Source organism: Amblyraja radiata, chromosome 15 (genome assembly GCF_010909765.2).
Source record: "Amblyraja radiata isolate CabotCenter1 chromosome 15, sAmbRad1.1.pri, whole genome shotgun sequence".
In the NCBI taxonomy this organism is placed as follows: domain Eukaryota; kingdom Metazoa; phylum Chordata; class Chondrichthyes; order Rajiformes; family Rajidae; genus Amblyraja; species Amblyraja radiata.
This window is the reverse complement of record NC_045970.1, coordinates 50,505,326-50,527,117: the sequence shown is the minus strand read 5'-3', so window position 1 is coordinate 50,527,117 and position 21,792 is coordinate 50,505,326. Positions and strand designations below refer to the sequence as shown.

The 21,792-nt window shown below is 44.7% G+C and overlaps 1 protein-coding gene across 5 annotated transcripts in view; it reads right to left on the bottom strand.

The window, feature by feature from the left end:
- hells (helicase, lymphoid specific) overlaps nt 1-21,792 on the bottom strand; it is a 45,207-nt gene that overhangs the window by 1,748 nt on the left and 21,667 nt on the right. For all 5 annotated transcript variants that reach the window (XM_033034444.1, XM_033034441.1, XM_033034445.1 and 2 more), the window contains exons 12-21: nt 19,192-19,288; nt 18,711-18,869; nt 17,565-17,710; nt 16,157-16,295; nt 10,214-10,297; nt 9,142-9,261; nt 7,379-7,495; nt 4,702-4,861; nt 2,139-2,235; nt 177-253 (exon numbers count right to left, since the gene is read on the bottom strand). In XM_033034444.1, the coding sequence (XP_032890335.1) occupies nt 177-253; nt 2,139-2,235; nt 4,702-4,861; nt 7,379-7,495; nt 9,142-9,261; nt 10,214-10,297; nt 16,157-16,295; nt 17,565-17,710; nt 18,711-18,869; nt 19,192-19,288 (1,196 nt within the window). The remainder of the gene's footprint in view (nt 1-176; nt 254-2,138; nt 2,236-4,701; nt 4,862-7,378; nt 7,496-9,141; nt 9,262-10,213; nt 10,298-16,156; nt 16,296-17,564; nt 17,711-18,710; nt 18,870-19,191; nt 19,289-21,792) is intronic.

Sequence of the window (21,792 nt, the reverse complement as noted above, 5' to 3'; positions counted from 1 at the left end):
CCACTGACTGGTTAACACACCACAAAAAGCTTTTCACTGTACCTCGGTACACTTGACTACAAAATAAATCAAGCTGAATATAGGGTCAGGAGCAATTTCCTCACACTGACGACTGCAAGTATGGAACGTGGAAAGATAGCGTGTAAAGTTTGTAGTCAACGCCTCGATCCACTTACTGATTAGATCACTGCGATCCAGGAGTACCCGCAGTTCCGCATCACTGATCACTTTTTCACTGGATCCGTTCACAATTCTGTGGGAGGGGGAGGGAATTTTGAAGATGTTAAGTTGGGAATTTGATTTACTGTATAGTTAAACTAGTAGCCTGAAAATCAATCAACCGCTCACAAGGATGAATCCGAGACCAGTATTTTCTTCTGTTTGGAAATACAGGTCCACCACCGACTTTCCGGCAACTGGTGGTCCAGCACCTCCTTTAATCCGCGCTAATAGAACTTGGCTAACAACTGGCGAGAAGTGTTTAATATTAACAGGCTTATATATCCCAAACGAACATATGACAGGGCGAAGCTGATGCTTGCCCTTGTACGAGAGGTGCAAAATTGCGCAACATTCAGTTTCTCGACAAAATAGATTCACGGTGGAAAACATGAGACCGCAAAACATATTTTGAATCAAAACTTCACGTAGCTGGGACAGACGACAAATTATTTAGCTGCACTTTGCAGCTTCAGATGAAAGAATAGTGATTAGCGGTGAGTCGATAGGCGTCCCCCACGAAAATGTGGCACCTAGGCCGGGTGAGGTAGCCGATCTACACCGCATCGGGACTTCCTCACCGATTGGCAGGTCGAATTTGCCCCCCTGGGGTTCTGGAACGCCGGCCCGGCTGGAGTCGGCAGGTCTGTTCCCATAGCCAATCTCCGTAACCGATCGGCAGGTCAAATTTACTCCGGGCAGCCATGCTCTGGAATTGCAGCCAGGCCGGAGCCGGCAGAACCGTTCCTGGGATGTCAGGACTTTCATATGAAGAAAGACTGGATAGACTTGGCTTGTACTCGCTAGAATAGAGAAGATTGAGGGGGGATCTTATAGAAACGTGCAAAATTCTTAAGGGGTTGGACAGGCTAGATGCAGGAAGATTGTTCCCGATGTTGGGGAAGTCCAGAACAAGGGGTCACAGTTTAAGGATAAGGGGGAAGTCTTTTAGGACCGAGATGAGAAAAACATTTAGTACACAGAGAGTGGTGAATCTCTGGAATTCTCTGCCACAGAATGTAGTTGAGGCCAGTTCATTGGCTATATTTAAGAGGGAGTTAGATGTGGCCCTTGTGGCTAAAGGTATCAGGGGGTATGGAGAGAAGGCAGGTACAGGATACTGAGTTGGATGATCAGCCATCATCATATTGAATGGCGGTGCAGGCTCGAAGGGCCGAATGGCCTACTCCTGCACCTATTTAAAAAAAAAAAAAAAAGTTCCCATAGGCGACTTCTGAGGCTGTCTTTGCAGCGTGTATCTCGGCTCCTTGACTGCCAGGGCGGACCATTCCAGTACCCCTCAACTCCTCTCAAGGCCGGGACCTCTGTTGGTCCAGCAAAATGGATAATCCAGACTCTGGAACAAAGGATGCTGGAAAATCGGTGGTAGACCTGTATCATCCTCTCCACCAGGTCATTCCCAGCATTAAAGCACCATATTTATTGGAAATCTGGATGTGAAAGGTATACCCGAGACAATGCAACTACGATGGAAATATTCTAGTCAATGCAGCCAACCTGAACTCTGTTTGTACACGCTAATAGAACTTGGGTAACAACTGGCGAGAAGTGTCTAATATTAACAGGCTTATATATCCCAAACGAACATATGACAGGGTGAAGGTGATGCTTGCCCTTGTACGAGAGGTGCAAAATGGCGCAACATTCAGTTTCTCAACTAAACAGAGACCGCAAAACATATTTTGAATCAAAACTTCACATAGCTGGGACAGACGACAAATTATTTAGCTACACTTTGCAGCTTCAGATGAAAGAATAGTGACAGCTGCAGGAGGGATTATGGCTGCATCAGGCAATCAAACTAAAATGTATTTATAAATTAAAACTTAATTAACTAGGCATGGTGGGGGGGGATGATGACAAATCAGCAAAAGGGTGAGTCACACATCCTGGTTTACCTTTCATGATCCCGAGATTTCAGCAACTCCATCAGTTCAGTAGAATCCAGACTGTTCCGAGACTGGTTCAAGCCTGACTTGCCCCCTTTGAATTTATCTAAATCGACATCGAGAAAAACAAATATTGAGAATTCTGAATCAGACAAGAGAGACAAGGTTTATAAGTCTTGAAAGTGCAATTGCTTAAAGAATTTATGTTATTGTCTCTTGGTGGAAATGCCGACGACAACAGTATAACGTCTCCTTGGAGACATAAGGAAACAGAGACAGAGAAAACATAGACAATAGGTGCAGGAGTCGGCCATTCAGCCCTTTGAGCCAGCACCGCCATTCAATATGATCATGGCTGATCATCCAGAATCAGTACCCCGTTCCTGCTTTCTCCCCATATCCCTTGATTCCGTTAGCCCTGTGCTGTATCTAACTCTCTCTTGAAAACATCCTGTGAACTGGCCTCTATTGCCTTCTGTGGCAGAGAATTCCAGATTCACAACTCTCTGGGTGAAAACATTTTTCCTCATCTCAGTCCTAAATGGCCTACCCCATATTCTTAAACTGTGACCGCTGATACTGGACGCCCCCAGCATCATGAACATTTCCCTTGCATCATGATGGGCAGATGCTGGAATCTTGCGTAGAACACAGTGCTGGAGTAACTCAGTAGGTCAGGCAGAATCAATGGAGGACGTGGATAGGGCAAAGGCCAGAGATGAAAAGACAAAAGGTGCAGGTAAGAGCAGAGGTGCGAATTATGAAGCCAGGTAGAAGGAGAGGGGGAGGGATGAGAAATAGTAGTAGACGCCGATTCACACAGCAAAAAAAAGACAAAACGATGGGAGAACTCAGCAGATTACAAAGGACATGAATAGGTGGCATTTTGGGGCAGGCCATTGTTCAGAAGACCTGCTGACTTACACCCGCACTGTCTTTTTTGTTTATATAAAACCGGCATCTGCAGTTCCTTGTTACTTCACACTCAGCAAGTTCATTTTGTAAGAAAGCATTGCAGACAGCCGAGCTTTTTGCTCAGTTTGTCTTGGGTTTTGGCTCAGATACCCAGGACCACAATCCAATCCTCTGTAATGTTGCACTCCATTTCCCCAGCCCCCCCCATCCTATCCACAGCTCACTGGTTAATGCAAACAACAAGAGCTTAAAGACTGTACTCCTTGGAGCGCAGGAGGATGAGGGGTGATCATATAGTGTTGTACAAGAGAAGAATAGATCAGGTGCATGAAGAGTCTTTTCCCCCCCGAGTTGGGAAATTCAGAACCAGGTGACATAGGTTTACGGTGAGGGGGTAAACATTCAATAACAAAATCTGAGGGGCAACCTTTTTGTTAAAAATACAATGGGTGGTGGGCACCTCCAGAGGAGGTAGTTGAAGCAGGTACTATCACAAAATTTAAGAAACATTTAGACAGGTACATGGATAGGATAGGTTTAAAGCGAAATAGGCCGAAGGCTGGCAGGTGGGACGAGTATAGATGGGACATGCTGGTCAATAGACAATAGGTGCAGGAGTCGGCCATTTGGCCCTTCGAGCCAGCACCGCCATTCAATGTGATCATGGCTGATCATCCCCAATCAGTACCCCGTTCCTGCCTTCTCCCCATATCCCCGGACTCCATTATTTTTTAAGGGTCGGTGTTGGCAAGTTGGGCGGAAGGGCCTGTTTGCACACTATATGACTCCATGATTCTATATAGAAAAAATTCTATTCCAAAATAAAATTAAATGCTTTCCTTTCAGTGACAAATCTCAACTTGCAAACAGGGGCAATCTGAGCAACCAAATCAAGTTCTTTTCACAACAGACACAAAATACTGGAGCAACTCCGCAGGTCAGGCAGCATATCTGAAGAAATGGAATAGGTGATGTTTCGGGTCGACACTCTTCCTCACGCTGAGGAAGGGCATCGACTCAAACGTCACCTTTTCATAAGGTCATAAGTGATAGAAGAATTAGGCCATTCGGCCCATCAGGTCTGCTCCGCCATTCAATCATGGCTGATCTATCTCTCCCTCCTCATCCCATTCTCCTGCCTTCTTCCCTTAACCACTGACACCCACACTAATCAAAAATCTATTCATCTCTGCCTTAAATATATCCATTGCCCTGGTAGACCCAAAATGCTGGAGTATCTCAGTTGGACAGGTAGCATCTCTGGAGAGAAGGAATGGGTGATGTTTCGGGTCAAAACCATTCTTTATTGACTTGGCCTCCACAGCCTTCTGTGGCAAAGTATTCCACAGATTCACTATCCTCTGACTAAACAAATCCCTCTTCATCTCATTCCTAAAGGAACGTCCTTTAATTCTGAGGCAATGACCTCAAGTCCTAGACTCTCCCACTAGTGAAACCATCCTCTCCACATCCACTCTATCCCAGCTGTTCACTATTCGGTAATAGTGAATATTTCCTTTTCTCCAGAGATGCAGCCTGACCCGCTGACTTGCACCAGCATTTTGCGTCTATCTTCGGTGTAAACTGCAGTTCATTCCCACACGTGAAATTCCTCCCAACCTCCCTGCCGAGAAAATCCCACACTTAAACCGCCCACTTTTATGGATGACCATCTTTTCAAGCCGCCTCTTGGCCGTGGCTTTCTCCACGATCTTCTCGTCTATGGTATTGGCTGTTACCAGGCGATACACCACGACTGGTTTGGTCTGGCCAATCCGATGACATCGGTCCTGAGCTTGAAGATCAGCCTGGGGATTCTGGAAAACAATTGAGAGATGAGGAATTTCAACAATTATTGCCTATCAAGTACTGGAAATGGATGGATGCAAATCAAAACACCAGATGCTGGGGCACTGAACAGTACAGCACAGAAACAGGAACTGCTTTATGTTCGAGATACAGCGCCGCTACAAGCTCTTCAGACCGAAGATAGTCATAAAATGCTGGAGTATATCAGCGGGACAGGCAGCATCTCTGGAGAGAAGGAATGGGTGACGTTTCAGGTCACACCTTACATTCTTTATATCTGTGTGTCCCCCCCCCCTCTCTCCCCTGAAGAATGGTCTCAAACCGAAACGTCACCCATTCCTTTTCTCCAGAGATGCTGCCTGAGTTACTCCAGCTTTTTGTGTCTATCTTCGGTTTAAACCAGCATCTGCAGTTCCTTCCCACACCAGCCCTTTGGCCCACCGGGTTTGCACTGACCATCAATTACCCCATACCCTAACACTATTCTACACACTAGGGGTCAATTTACAAATTTACCAAAGCCAATTAACCAACAAACCTGCACGTCTTTGGAGAGTGGGAGGGAACCGAAGCACCAGAGTAAAAAACAACCCACATCGTCACAGGTAGAACATGCAAACTCCGTGCAGACAGCACCCATAGTCAGGATCGAACAGGGATCCCTGGTGCTGCAAGGCAACAACTCTACCGGGGCACCACTGTGCCACACTTTGTAATGTGCAGTTTAGTCCATCTCAAATAAATCAAATTTACGATATTTCACTTGAATATGTGAGTCCAAATTCAGAAACTCCATCCAATGCAAAGGGAAACAGGCAATCCTGAGAACAGACCCTGGTATGGGCACTCCACAGATTGAGGTCACGTCTGCAATTGGATACAACAGAAGATGGAACAGTGCAGCACAGGAACAGGCCATTCGGCCCACAAGGTCCATGTCGAACGATGCTAATTTCAACAAATCTCCCCTGCCCACATGTGATCCATATCCCTCCATATTCATAACTAAAAGCCTTTTAAATGCAATTATCGTATCAGCGTACACCACGACTCCTTAAAGTAACTTGCCCCACACATCTCTTTAAAATTTTCCTATCTCACCTTAAACCTATGCCCTCTAGTCTTTGACCTTTCTATCCTGCGAGAAAAGTTCAGACTGTCTACCCAACCTATGCCTCTCTTAATCTTAAATACTTCCATCAGGCCCCCCCCCCACCCGGATAGACGATGTCTCAAATTGGGACCCTTTCAGATGCTGCCCAACCCACTGAATTCCTCCAGAACTTTGTTTATTGTTCAAGATTCCAGAATCTGCAGTATGTTTTGTCTCCATATGGTTTAAGTTAACTCAGGCTGAAGGAATAGAGGAAGCAATAGGGACATGTTTTAAATTGTGTAAATGAGGGTCAGAAGTGTCACTTAGAAAAGGAGAATGCTGCGAATACACATCAGATTAGCCAGTCCTCGAGGAGAGAGCAAAAAAATAATTTAATATTATGTTAGGACAACCCTACAGCATCGCGGAGCACTTCCATTCAGCCCGCAGAGACAAATCAAAGGTTCTTTACCCCTTCTAACCTGTCGCCATCTCCACCCTTCCCTCCAAGACCTGACTCCCATCTGCTAATAGACACAAAAAGCGGGATTAACTCAGGCAGCATCTCTGGAGAGAAGGAATGGGTGATGTTTCGGGTCGAGACCCTTCTTCAGACCAGGATCTGTAGTTCCTTCCTACACATCCCGTCCGCCAATCATCCCCTCCTCCACTGCATTCACCCATCGTCTGAAAAAAGCTCGTAACCCAAATAGTGCCTGTCCATTCTCTCCACAGACGCTGCCCGATTTGAGTTTTCCTCCAGACAATTTTACAGAGGCCAGTTAAACTACAAATCCGCACGTCTTTGGGATATGGGAAGGAACCGGAGCACCTGGAGGAAACCCATGCGGTCACATGGAGAATATGCAAACTCCACACAGACAGCACCCATGGTCAGGATTGAATCGGTGTCTCTGGTGCTGTGAAACTGCTGCTCTACCAGTTATTCCACTGTGCTGCCCCATGAAAAAATAAACACATTGCTCAAAATCAAACACTGGTTTAAGTACTTATACAAGTGCTTCAAAGTGCCTATGAAAGGCTTGGATAGCGTGGATGTGGACTCGTGAGAGTCTAGGACTAGAGGTCATAGCCTCAGAATTAAAGGACGTTCGTTCAGGAAGAAGGTGGAGGAATTTTAGTCAGAGAGTGGTGAATCTGTGGAATTCTCTGCCCACAGAAGGCTGTGGAGGCAAAGTCAGTGGATATATTTAAGGCAGAGATAGATAGATTATTTGATTAGTTCGGGTATCAGAGGTTATGGGGAAAAGACAGGAGAATGGGGCTAGGAGAGATAGATCAGCCATGATTGAATAGTGGTATAGACTTGATGGGCCGAATGGCCTAATTCAACTATCCTTTATGATCTAAATCTGGCTCAACCAGCACTATCCAGATCCTGGGAGGATTGTTTGGAAACAGTACTCACCCAGTCACTGTCGTAGATAATGACAGTGTCTGCTGCCGTCAGGTTAATGCCCAAACCACCAGCTCGAGTGCTCAGTAAAAAGATGAAGACTTCGGGATCGTTGTTGAAATTGTTTATCTGGAGATGAAAAAACCCATTATAGAACATAGTCTTGTAATGTATTCCATTAAACCCCAAAAATATAATCCGCATGGCAGTGTTAATTCAATGCAACTGGAAACTAATAACTGAGCATATGAAATAAGAACAGAAGAATGCCACATCTCCCAGGGCCTCTTAAGCTGCGACAAGCTTAAGCTTAATTGATTGAACTGAAAGATACAGCGAGGAAACAAGCCCTTCAGCCCGCCAAGTTCCTTCTGATCATCGATCACCTGATCACGCTGGTTCTAAGTTATCCCATTTTCTCATCACACGAGGGGCAATTTACAGAGGCCAATTAACCAACAAGCCCACACGTTCTTGCACTGTGGGAGGAAACCCTAGGGCACCCGGAGGAAACTCATGCAATCACGGGGAGAACGTGCAAACTCCACACAGACAGTTTCTTTGGCGCTGAATGGCAGCAGCTCTATCATCTACACCATCCTGATGCTCCCAAAAAAGATGTGTTCCTTTTTCCCCCAAAGTGGACAACACTACTGTGATAAATATACAGTGTGGATTTAATGGCCCGATTTCACATGTTGACAAGTTCACATGTAGGCTTCAGCTTCTGGGCAAGGGGAGAATGCTCATAGTTCAGACTGTGAGGGAAGAGAACACAGGAGTGGTAGGTTTAGAGGGTACACTGGGGAAAGATATTGGCAGCTTCAGAGGCCAGAAGGGGAGAGATACGTTCCCTTCCCTGACAATTTCTGTGCCAGACCGGCCATTCAAAATTACTGGAAAGACGGTTTATAATTTATTAAATGGGATTTGCATTCAACCACTTGGTTGCAAGGCAAGATTAGCTTTTACGGATTGGCTTTATCAGAGGTTATGGGGAGAAGGCAGGAGAATGGGGTTAAGAGAGAGAGATCAGCCATGAATGAATGGCGGAGTAGACTTGTTGGGCCAAATGGTCGAATTCTGCTCCTATGGTACACCCCTTGTTTCATCATGTTCAATGTAAAAAACATTCATGTCTAATCCTACTTTCCGGTCAGCTGGCTAATCTTCCATCCATGACAATATTATCTACTGTACCACGCCGTTCATAAGGAAGGAGAATTAGGCCATTCGGCCCATCGAGTCTATTCCGCCATTCAATCACAGTTGATCTATCTTTCTTTCTCAATCTCATTCTGCTGCCTTCTGCCTATCACCCCCGACACCTGTACTAATCAAGAATCTGTTAATCTCTGCTGTAAAAATATCCATTGACTTGGCCTACACAGCCTTCTATGGCAATAAATTCCACAGATTCACCACCCTCTGACGAAATAAACGACTCCCCATCTTCTTTCTAAAGGTCGGTCCTTTTATTCTGCGGCTATGGCTTCTGGTCCTAGACTCTCCCACTAGTGGAAACATCCACTCCACATCCACTCTATCCAGATTTACCCCCAATTCAATAATCTCTGATGCAGCATGAAACGTCTAACTTTCTTTGAATAACGAAGGCACTCCTCAATCTTAAAATTCAGTTTCTGATGCACATTACTTGAAAGGATATTCTTTGTTTGTTCAAAGTGGAACGGCAAAAGAATGCATAAAATGCTTTTCAACTGGCTTCAATACAAGAAAGTAGATTTAGGGCGCAGACTCGCAGGAGAACATACATTTTCCTCACGCAGAGTGTAAGGCATGGATCCGTCTAACCGACTGTACTTGTAGTCTCTCAGGTAGCAGTAGTCCATCAAGATGTCCAGCATCGAGGTCATTTGAGAAAATAGTAGCACCTGTTCAAAATAAAAAGTTCTCCATCAGCTTGCCTGGTGGTCTCGAGGTTAGGATTCAGCGCGCTCACTGCCGTGACACAGGTTCGATTCCCGGTCAGGGAAACGCAGCTTTTATGAACAAGACCGGTTTGGAAGGACATGGACCAAATGCAGGCAGGTGGGATTAGTGTAGCAGGGACATGTTGGCTGGTGTTGGCAGGTTGGGCCGAAGGGCCCGTTTCCACACTGTATTACTCTATGACAGAATGCAGCACACAACTGGAATTAACACTGCACTAGTTACCTAAGAGTTTCCTGGTTTTATTTTTGAAAGACACCAGTGGCATCTTCCAGCAGCAAAAGGTAGGCGGGAGCTCTTTGCTCCAAAAGGTCAAATAACCATTTGCACCACGTGGCATAACAATCTTAAGATTTTATAAATCTACACTTGCTCATCAAGCATAAAGTTAACTCAAGAACCCTGAGAAACCAAAATAAAAGCATCAGTACTCAAATCTTGTGGAAAGACACATAGGGTTGACTAAAGTTTGTTTAGTTTAGAGATGTAGCCTGGAAACAGGCCCTTCGGCCCACCGTGTCCAAGCCAACCCTCAATCACCCATTCTCACTAGTTCTATGATATCCCACTTTCTCATCCACTCCTTGCACACTGGGGGAAATTTACAGAGGCCAATTAACCTACAAACCCTTTGGGATTGGGAGGAAACTGGAGCGCCTGGAGGAAACCCACGTGGTCACAGGGAGAATGTGCAAACTCCACACAGACAGCATCAGAGGTTGGATATGAACTGACATCCAACTAAAACCTCGGAACAAATGTCCATATTTCAAGCAGAGTGGTTTGTAGACATGCTGAATCCAAAATAAACAATATTATTGCTGGCTTTACTGGTTTTATTTCTTGTTTGATTTGCCGTTGTTCGTAAAGTGAGTGACGAATGTAGAGGATCACCTTGTGCCCCCTTTTGCTGAGTTCTGGCAACATTCGATCCAAAATGAGAAATTTTCCTGAACTTTTCACCAACTCTTCGTCTATCTGTAAAACATTTAAATAAAAAACACATCACATAAATACGGGAAGAATGTGCAAGTTAAACACAATTCTGCAGAGATTAAGCAACTAAAATATACAAACTTAAAAAAGAGGAAAATGTTGATCATGAGGCGAATTGAAAGGCCTTTAGTCACACAATTATATTTGGAGTTTAAAAAAGATAATTCTAAATATATCCATATCATTTGATAGTCTAATAACATGAACATGTTCTTTTTCAAAGCCTTAAAACCCAAAGGTAAAAGGCAGATAATACCCTGAATTAAAAACAAAAGGAGGAAGGGGACTGTTCAAATAGAACATGAAACGTTTCAGAGCAATGTTTAGGCTTATGAAGGTCACTAAAAGTGGAAGAATAAACACAAGAGGTAGCGCGTTAAAAAGCGGTATTAATTTAAGATTACAAAACAATGATAAAATCAGAAGATGAAAAATAAAGGACAAGTAGTCTCTTAAATAGAGAATGACGGAAAGGTCACCAAACACCAAACAGGCCACCAAGCAGCAGTAGGGAGGTTGGGGATAGCATCAAGCAGGAAATTATGGATGCGTGTAGCAAAGGTACAGCAGTTATCATGGGTGACTTTAATCTACATATAGATTGGGCCAACCAAATTGGTGACAGCGCTGAGGAGGAGGATTGCTTGGAATGTCTACGGGACAGTTTTTTAAACCAATATGGAGAAGAACCGACTAGAGGACAGGCCATTGTAGACTGGGCATTGTGTAATGAGGAAGGATTAGTTAGCGATTTTACACAAAAATGCTGGAGAAACTCAGCGGGTGCAGCAGCATCTATGGAGCGAAGGAAATAGGCAACGTTTCGGGCTGAAACCCTTCTTCAGACTGATGGGGGGTGGCGGGGAGAAGAAAGGAAAAAGGAGGAGGAGTCCGAGGGCTGAGGGCTGGGAGGAGACAGCCCAAGGGCTGAGGAAGGGGATGAGACAACAAGGGCTAACAAAATTGGGAAAATTCAATGTTCATGCCCACAGGATGCAGACTCCCCAATATGAGGTGCTGTTCCTCCAATTTCCCGTGTTGCTCACTCTGGCCATGGAGGAGACCCAGGACAGAGAGGTCACAGAAAGGGGGCAGTTAGAGAGGAGGTTGTGAAACTGTCTCCGGAGAGAGGAGGGGAACTTCTTCAAAGTAGGCATACTTGTTTGCAGAATAAAAGGGCCGACCTTTAGAAAGAACTTGTTGTGCAAAGCCCCTTGGACAACACTGACTATAATATGGTGGAATTCTGCATTAGGATGGAGAGTGACACGATAATTCAGAGACTAGGGTCCTGAACGCAAGGAAAGGAGACTTTAAAGGTATGAGATGGGAATTGGCTAGGATAGGCTGGCAAATAATACTTAAAGGGTGACGGTGGAGATGCAATGGCAAAGAGTTAAAGACTGCATGGATGAACTCCAGAAATAGTTCAACCCAGTCTGGTGAAAAAAAAATGTGGCTCTACTGTGGCTAACGATGGAAATCAAGGATAGTGTTAAATCCAAGGAAGCGGCATATAAATTGGCCAGAGAAAGCAGCAAACCGGAGGACTGGGAGAAATTTAGAACTGAACACAGGACAAAGTGGTTAATTAAGAAGGGGAAAAAAGAGCATGAAAGAAAGCTTGTGAGGAATATAAAACTGACTCTAATAGCTTCTTCAGATATGCAAAAAGGAAAAGATTAGTGAAGACAAATATAGGTCCCTTACAATCAGAGACAAGTGAATTTATAATAGGGAAACAAGGAAATGGAAGAACAGTTAAACGAGTACTTTGGTTCTGTCTTTACTGAGGAAGACACAAACAATCTCTCAATTTTCACTAAGGAAGACACAAACAATCTCTCAGAAATACTGGAGGACTGAGGATCTAGTGGGAGGGAGGAACTGAAGGGAATCTACATTAGTCAGGAAATGGCGTTAGGTAAACTGTTGGAACTGAAGGCAGATTAATCCCCAGGGCCTGATGGTCTGCATCCCAGAGTACTCAAGAAGGTGGCCCTAGAAATCAAGGATGCATTGGTGATCATTTTCCAATATTCTCTCGATCAATGTTCTCGCTGGATCAGTTCCTGTGCACTGGAGGGTAGCCAATGTAACCCAACTTCTTAAGAAACGAGGGAGAGAGAAAACATGGAATTATAGGTCAATTAGTCTTACGTCGGTAGTAGAAAGATGCTTGAGTCAATTGTTAAAAGATGTTATAGCAGCGCATTTGGAAAGCAGTGACAGGATCTGTCAAAGTCAGCATGGATTTATGATGGGGAAATCATGCCTGACAGGCATGATATTCACCTCCAGAAAAAAAAAGAGGAAGTAATGGCCGGGGGTCCAGAAGGCCGGTTTGGCCGCCCCCCCCCCCCTCAATTTTTTGAGGATGTAACAAGTAGAATGGTTAAGGGGGAGCCAGTGGATGTTGTATATCTAGACTTTCAAAAAGCCTTTGACAAGGTTCCACACAAGAGATTAGTGTGCAATATTACAGCACATGGTATTGGGGGTAGGGTGTTGACATGGATAGAAAACTGGTTGGCAGACAGGAAGCAGAGTAGGAATTAACAGGTCCTTTTCAGCATGGCAGGCAGTGACTAGTGGGGTGCCTCACGGCTCAGTGCTGGTACCACAGTTATTTACAATATAAATTAACGAATTGATGAAGGAATTAAATGAGACATCTCCAAGTTTGCAGATGACAAAAAGCTGAGTGGCAGTGTGAGGTGCGATGAGGATGCCATGAGGCTGCAGGGCGACTTGGATAGATTGGATGTGTGGGCAGATGCAGTATAACGTCGATAAATGTGAGGTTATCCACTTTGGTGGCAAGAATAGGAAGGCAGATTATTATCTGAATGGTGTCTGATTATGCAACGTGTCCTGGGTGTGCTTGTACATCAGTCACTGAAAGTAAGCATGCAGGTACAGCAGACAGTGAAGAAAGCACATGGCATGTTGGCCTTCATTGTGAGAGGATTTGAGTTTAGGATCAAGGAGGTCCTACTGCAGTTGTGCAGGGCCCTGGTGAGATCGCACCTGAAGCATCATGTGCAATTTTGGTCTCCTAATTTGAGAAAGGACATTATTGCTATTGAGGGAGTGCACCGCAAGTTCACCAGGTTAATTCCCGGGATGGCAGGACCGACATATGATGAAAGAATGGGTCAAATGGGCTTGTATTCGTTGGAATTTAGAAGGTTGAGAGGGGGTGTTATGGAAACATAAAATTCTTAAAGGATTGGACAGGCTAGATGCAGGAAAAATGTTCCCGATGTTGCGGGTGTCCAGAACCAGAGGTCACAGTTTAAGAATAAGGGGTAGGCCATTTAGGACTGAGATGATGAAAAACTTCTTCACCCAGAGGGTTGTGTGTGGAATTCTCTGCCACAGAAGGCAGTGGAGACCAATTCACTGGACGTCTTCAAGAGTTAGATTTAGCTCTTAGGCCTTAAGGAATCAGGAGATATGGGGGGAAAAAGCAGGAACGGGGTACTGATTTTAGATGATCAGCCATGATCATATTGAATGGCGGTGCTGGCTCGAAGGCTGAATGGCCAACTCCTGCACCTGTTTTTCTATGTTTTAGGTGTTAGTTTAGTTTATCGTCACGTACTGAGGTACAGTGAAAAGTTTTTGGTGCGTGCTAACCAGTCAACGGAAAGACAGTACATGATTACAATCGAGCCATCCTGTACACAGATACATGGTAAAGGGTATAATGTTTAGTGAAAGGGAAGTCCAGTAAAGTCCGATTAATGACAGTTGGAGGATCTCCAATGTAGTAGATAGCTCAGGTCTGCCCTCTAGTTGTTGGTATGATTTCAGCGTTCAGAGCAACCTGGATGCCTTTGCATGCAAGTCATCGGCACTTAACAAGATAACGTTTGATGGTCGAGACCCTTCTTCAGACTGATGTCCAGGGGAGTGGGCGAGACAGAGATAGAATGTAGTCAGAGACAGTAAGACTGGTGGGAGAACTGGGAAGGGGGAGGGGATGGAGAGAGAGGGAAAGAAAGGGCAATTTGAAGTTAGAGAAGTCAATGTTCATACCGCTGGGATGTAAGCTGCCCAAGCGAAATAGGAGGTGCTGTTCCTCCAATTTGCGCTGGGCCTCACTGACAATGGAGGAGGCCCAGGACAGAAAGGTCAGATTGGGAATGGAGGGAGAGTTAAAGTGCTGAGCAACCTGGAGATCTAGTAGGTTAAGGCGGACTGAGCAGAGATGTTCAGCAAAACGATCGCCGAGCCTGCACCTGGTCTCGCTGAAGTACAGACATTGTCACCTGGAATAGCTGATGCAGTAGATGAGGTTGGAGGAGGTGCAAGTGAACCTCTGCCTCACCTGAAAAGACTGTCGGGGTCCTTGGATGGAGTCGAGGGGGGAGGTAAAGGGACAGGTGTTACATCTCCCGCGGTTGTAGGGGAAAGTACCTGGGGAGGGGGTGGTTTGAGTGGGAAGGGGCGACTTGACCAGGGAGTTGCAGAGGGAACGGTCTCTGCGGAAAGCAGAAAGGGGTGGAGATGGGAAGTGTGGCCAGTAGTGGGATCCAGTCGAAGGTGGCGAAAGTGTTGGAGGATTATATGCTCTATGCGACGGCTGATGGGGTGGAAGGCGAGGACAAGGGGGACTGTCCTTGTTGCGAATGGTGGTAGGAGGAGCAAGAGCGGAGCTGCGGGATGTCAAGGAGACCCTAGTGAGAGCCACATCTATAATGGAAGAGGGGAACCCCCGTTTCCTGAAGAATGAGGACATTTCCAATGATCTAGTATGGAAAACCTCATCCTGGGCACAGATGCGTCGTAGACGGAGGAATTGGGATAGTCTTTACAGGACGCAGGGTGGGAAGAAGTGTAGTCAGATATCTATGGGAGGAGTCAGTAGGTTTGTCGTAGATATTGGTCAATAGTCTGTCTCCTGTGATGGAGTCACTGCTGACCATCAATTACCCGTTCACACTAGTTCCATTTAATCCAACTTTCTCATCCACTCCCTACACATTAGGCGCAAATTTATTTTACACATGCAGAGGCCTATTAACCTACAAACCCACCACGTCTTTGGGACGTTGGAAGAAACCCACGCAGTCTCAGAGAGTACATGCAAACTCCACACAGTGGAGGTCAGTATCGAACCAGGGCCTCGGCGCTGTGAGGCAGCAGCTCTACCAGCTGCGTCAGTGTGCTGTCCAGGTTCTGTCATTTCTCCCAACAGTCAAATACCTGAATCCTGCATCGGCACAGATCATCACTTCCAGAGGTTGAGCGCCTTCAAATGGGTATAGATGGCAATTAATGCAAGAATGTTTAAAAAAAAAAATCAATTTGATAGTCCAGCCTCCCTTCCATTTATACCTCATCCTGCCTCGGCAAGGCCAGCAGCATAATCAAGGACAAGTCGCACCCTGGCCACTTCCTTTTCTCCACTCTCCCATCGGACAAAAGGTATAGAAGTGTTAAAACGCACACCTCCAGGTTCAGGGACAGTTTCTTCCCAGCTGTTATCAGGCGACTCAACCATTCAACTGCAACCAGAGAGCAGTCATGAACTACCATCTACCTTATCGACAACCCTCGGACTATCTCTGATCAGATTTTACTGGCTTTATCTTGCACTAAACGTTATTCCCTTATCATGTATCTGAACACAGTGAATGGCTTGATTGTAATCATGTATTGTCTTTCCGCTGGTTAGCACGCAACAAAAGCTTTTCACTGTACCTCAGTACACGTGACAATAAACTAAGACTAAAAACTAAAACAAAAGAGTTTTAACAGAAGACTTTTGAACAAAAGAATTAAAACAAAAACTAAAAACATAATCCAAGAGATTCTATTTTTTGTTATCACCTGAAACTGCTGGGTTCTGCGATCCAAAGGGTACTCTATTAGATAAGGATGGTTGCAGCACTTCCTGAGTAACATCAACACATTTTGCAATTTCAAGTGGACTTCTTTATCTTGTTTAACATATACATCCAACACAGGCCTGGTGAGAAATTTCAAGCCAAGTTACTTTAAGGGAAGTTAGGTAAGAGCAAACATTTAATGATATCAGCTTGAATTCAATGGCATTCTATAAATACATTCAAGGTACAAGCCCTGTTGCACAACATTCGGCTTATGTTGACAATTCAATGCAAATCCAGAGTCATACAGGACATTTTAATTTAGATGCGCCTTGCGATACAGGCCCTTCGGCCCACCGACTGCATCGACCAGCGATCACCCCATACACTAGCACTAACCTACACACTAGGAACAATTTTTAGTGTTACCACTCAATTAACCTACAAACCTGTATGTATGGGAGGAAACCAGAGAAACGCAGTCACGGGAAAAACGTATAAACTCCATGGAGACATCTTCTGTAGTCAGGATCGAACCCGAGTCTCTGGCGCTGTGAGGCAGCAACTCTACCGCTGCACCACCGTGCCGCCCCAAAACCCGCATGGAAACAGGCCATTCGGCCCAACTTGCGCATGCTGACCAAGATGCCCCATCGCCACTAGTCCCACCTACCCACGTTCAGCCCATATCCCTCCAAACCCTTCCTAACTACGTACCTGTCCAAGAATCTTGTAGCTTACGAGGGAGTGCTATTCTGCCAGAGGCGCAGTCTTTGAAATGCTAACCCTTAGGCAGAATAAAAAGATATTGTGGCAAGATTTCAAGCAAATAGTTGTTACTGAATAAACAAACTGGTCATTAACCATGCACCATGAGGGCAGCACAGTGGCGCAACGGTAGCGTTGCTGTCTTACAGTGCCGGGGCCCCGGGTTCAATCCTGACTGCAGGTGCTTAAGAAGGAACTGCAGATGCTGGAAAATCGAAGGTACACAAAAAAGCTGGAGAAACTCAGCGGGTGCAGCAGCATCTATGGAGATCTAAGAAGGGTTTCGGCCCGAAACATTGCCTATTTCCTTCGCTCCATAGATGCTGCTGCACCCGCTGAGTTTCTCCAGCTTTTTTGTGTACCCGACTGCTGGTGCTGTCTGTGCAGAGTTTACACGATCTTCCTGTGACCACGTGGGTTTTCTCCGTGTGCTCCGGTTTCCTCTCACATTCCAAAGAAGTGCAGGTTTGAAGGTTAATTGTCGTCTGTAAATTGCCTAGTGTGTCGGATAGAACAAGTTTACAGGCGATCATTGTTGGTGTGGACTCGGTGGGCTGAAGGGCCTGTTACCTTGCTGCATATCAAAGCTAGGTGTAATGGATTGATATAAAGTTGAGGGCAGTTTTCACCCCATCACCTACCTCTGTTCACAGCTATTCTGCTGCTCTATCTCTGCAATTATTTTCTCCAAGTCAGCATCATCGCAACTCTCAGTATAATTCATTTCCTTCCTGCTTCGCCGTTTTGGCCGACCCGATGAGGTTAGTTGTGGCTTCTCCTGTTCAGGCTGTTTGGGAAGAGGAGAGAATTAACAAAGTGCTGGAGTGACTCAGCGGGTCAGGCAGCATCCCTGGAGAGGGACCCTTCTTTGGATCCTGTGCAGTCTGAAGAATTGTCACAACCATAAATGTCACCTATCCATGTTCTCCAGGGATGCTGCCTGACCCGCCGAGTAACTCCAGCATTTTGTGTCTTTCCTTGGTAAACCAGCATCTGCAGTTCCTTGTTTCTACAAAGAACAACTTAATGCTCTTGGGTAGTTTACAACGCAATGTTAACCATTTTCAGCAATGCCTCCCTTCCCCCTCCCTCTCTTCCGTGCCCCCTCTCCACCCTGATGCGCACCCATTTCTCCCACAAATTTCCACCCCTCTCCTCGAGTAACTCATCTTCTTTTTCCATCCTTCCTACACTTATCTGCCATCCCTAAGTCTATCATTTCTTTTTCATATACCCTCTCCTCTCCCCTTCCACCCTCCCTCCGGCTTTATATTCCACTCCCTGCTTTATCCGACACCCTTTTGTCTCCTTTTCACCTCCAGCCTTTAACTTTTACTCCACTTATCTGCTGATCAAATGCTCCCTCCTTCCAACCTGTATCCATCTATCACTGGCCAGGCATTGCTACATCCCCAATTCCTTTGTGGTATCTCCCCCTCACTGCAATCCCGGTCAAGGAGAAATGAGGTATGTCGGTTCGCGGGAACTGTTCCAGTACTCTGAGCGCGTGTGCAGACTGGACTTTGAATTAAGGTGCTAATAATGTCGGCACCCTCCTGTGTAAAATGTGCAAAATTAATTTCACTGTGCAGTTTCATATGCGACAAATAAAGCACTATTAACGATTGCTCAATCAGTCTGAAGAAGGCCCCAACCCGAAAATGTCCTCTGTCCATTCCCTCCACAGATGCTGCCTGATCCGCCGCGTATTTCCAGCTCTTTGGGGGTTTTTTAAGCAATTTAATGATGTGGTTTACCACTACTTGATAGCAGGAGCACACACATACCTCCTGTCCTAGCAACGTTGAGATGGTCTTGTTAACTATGGCCGTGTAGAACGACTCCTGCTTCTTGCTCAGAGGTGCATAAACCACAACCTCCCGCTTTGGAGGAATATCCAGAGTGACGTCCGACTTCAACCTTCTAAGCAAGAATGGAGTCAGGATCTGCAACGGCCAAAGCAAACCACAGAGAATTTAACAACGAGGTACTGCTTGAGGCTTTCTCCAGTGCACCAGTTGGATTCCATAAACACTGACCAGCTTGGTATAAACCAGCACCTGTAGTTCCTTTTCATCACATGTGGAAAATATTTTTCAATTACTTGAAACAATTAAATCTGTTCAATGAAAACAACAGCTTCCAAACAAAACTAAACAATAGAGGAACCTATATAATTGGAGACTGAAACGATGTGGGGGATACAAGTGGGAAATCAAGTTAAATATCAATGTTAAGGAGCAGCCTTCATTTTTATAAAGTAATTACCTGGTGAAGCATGTGCAGAACACTTTGTTCCTGTTCACTGGCAACTATATCTTCAACATTTTCTGTGACGCTCGAAATGTCAAACCAGGATTCAAAACTGGGGAAACAAAGAATATTTTATATTAAACAAAATAATTTATCACGCCACAGTTCAATTAACATTTAACTTCATATTTTTAGGTTTAGCCTCTTGACAATAAGGTCTGACCTCCACCAGCCAAATCAATCCAAGCTATAGAAATATCTTGGTATGGCTAAAGTGCTGGAGCGGGTCAGGCAGCATCCGCGGAGAACATGGACAGATGACTTTGTTTCAATCCTGGCCTTTCTTCAGGATATAAACACCTTTACTAACATACCAAGTTCATGGCAGAAACACAATAAGTACATTCTGCAGGTAGAAACACATTTACTAATGTTCCAATCACCTTTCAATATGATTTGTATTTCTGCTGTAAAGATTGCGATTCGGGGTCTAAATTGAAGATCGACACAAAAAGCAGTAATTCAGCATGACAGGCAGCATCTCTGGAGAGAAGGAATGGGTAACGTCTTTGCTACAGATCCTGCACTGAAGGGTCTTGGTGAGACCACACCTGGAGTATTGCGTACAGTTTTGGTCTCCAAATCTGAGGAAGGACATTATTGCCATAGAGGGAGTGCAGAGAATGTTCACCAGACTGATTCCTGGGATGTCAGGACTGTCTTATGAAGAAAGACTGGATAGACTTGGTTTATACTCTCTAGAATTTAGGAGATTGAGAGGGGATCTTATAGAAACGTACAAAATTCTTAAGGGGTTGGACGATTGTTCCCGATGTTGGGGAAGTCCAGGACAAGGGGTCACAGCTTAAGGATAAGGGGGAAATCCTTTAAAACCGAGATGAGAAAAACTTTTTTCACAGAGAGTGGTGAATCTCTGGAACTCTCTGCCACAGAGGGTAGTTGAGGCCAGTTCATTGGCTATATTTAAGAGGGCGTTAGATGTGGCCCTTGTGGCTAAGGGGATCAGAGGGTATGGAGAGAAGGCAGGTACTGAGTTGGATGATCAGCCATGGTAAGATTGAATGGCGGTACAGGCTCGACGGGCCGAATGGCCTACTCCTGCAACTAATTTCTATGTTTCTATGCTTCACCCCTGAATTGGTTAAATCGATCTGCCAACTAGCCCAATGATTTGCTTTTATATGTTAACCTGGAAGTGAGCTTAATATGCAGACCATCTATGGAAGGCAACACGTTTTGACAATGTAGCGAATCAGTGTTATCTTCTACGTTTTATCTTCTTTTTTTAATCCTTTAACAAAGGCACACAACGCTAATCATGCAAAATGAAATCCTGGTCAATGAACTAAGTGGACATCTCAAACTTGTGCAATTTCTTTCCAGCTCTTAGCACCCTAGCACAAATTATAATGCTATCTGAGCTCTTTAGATTAGTTTAGTTTATTGTCACGCACCAGGCACAGTGAAAAGCATTTGAGGCGTGCTAACTAGTCAGTGGAAAGACTGATTACAGTCAAGCCCCATCAAGCCCAATTGATTCCCATCCCCCCATGAAAGTGTTTATTTTGGGGGGTAGTTTTTAAATCCCCAGATATTTTAAACTTGAAAATTTAGCATTCAACATACCAACGAATTATATTACAACTTTGAACACTTTAAAAAAAAAAATCAGATTTTCTTTAAATAATAAGAACCAGAACAACAAAACTTCTGACGGTAGACTCACACTTAATGATTAGAAAGAAGAAAAAAAACTCTGCATTATTAAGGAAAAGGGCAGGAATCATTATGGGTAGAAAATAGTCCAAAAGTAGTTTAAAAGGAATGATAAGAGTTGAAGGCAGATGCAGAAAACCTCTCTTTGTCTCCACATACCAAAGCGAGTACTAACAAATGATTTTTGCCAAATTGAATTGAATTGAATACCTTTATTGTCATGTGGCTGCTTCAACTTCATTTAACATGACAGAGAATTTCCACCTGTCTAAATATGGGTTAGGCAGAAATTATAGCATTCCAACAGGCCATTTATTTAATTACGGTATCAGTGTTCAAGAGCCATAGGAATGTTTTCCACCTCATTAATTTCACATAATAAATGGTCATTATATCCTTGGCTGTCACATTTTTACAGTTAGGTCATTTTATAATTTGGACTTGTCATTTACAGACAAAGATTCCACTTAAATTCACCACATTAGGTTGCAAACAAATTATCTTCCGCATCCGTGGAATAAACTTCACAAAACTATCCTGGGTGGACGGAACGCAAAATTAAAAACGAATGGACTTTTTTGGGCACCAAATACACTTTAATAGGGCCATATCTAGAGTCTTGTGTTCAGTTTGGAGCACCATGTTATAGGAAAGATGGCGTCAAGCTGGAAAGAATGCAGAGAAGATTAATGAGGATGTTGCCAGGACTCGAGGGTCTGAGCTGTAGGAAGCGGTTGAGCAGGCTTGGACTCTATTCCCCTGGAGCGGAGGACGATGAGGGGTGATCTTACCGAGGTGTACAAAATCATGAGAGGAATAGATCAGGTAAACGCACAGAGTCTCTTACCCACAATTGGGGAATCGAGAACCATAGAACAT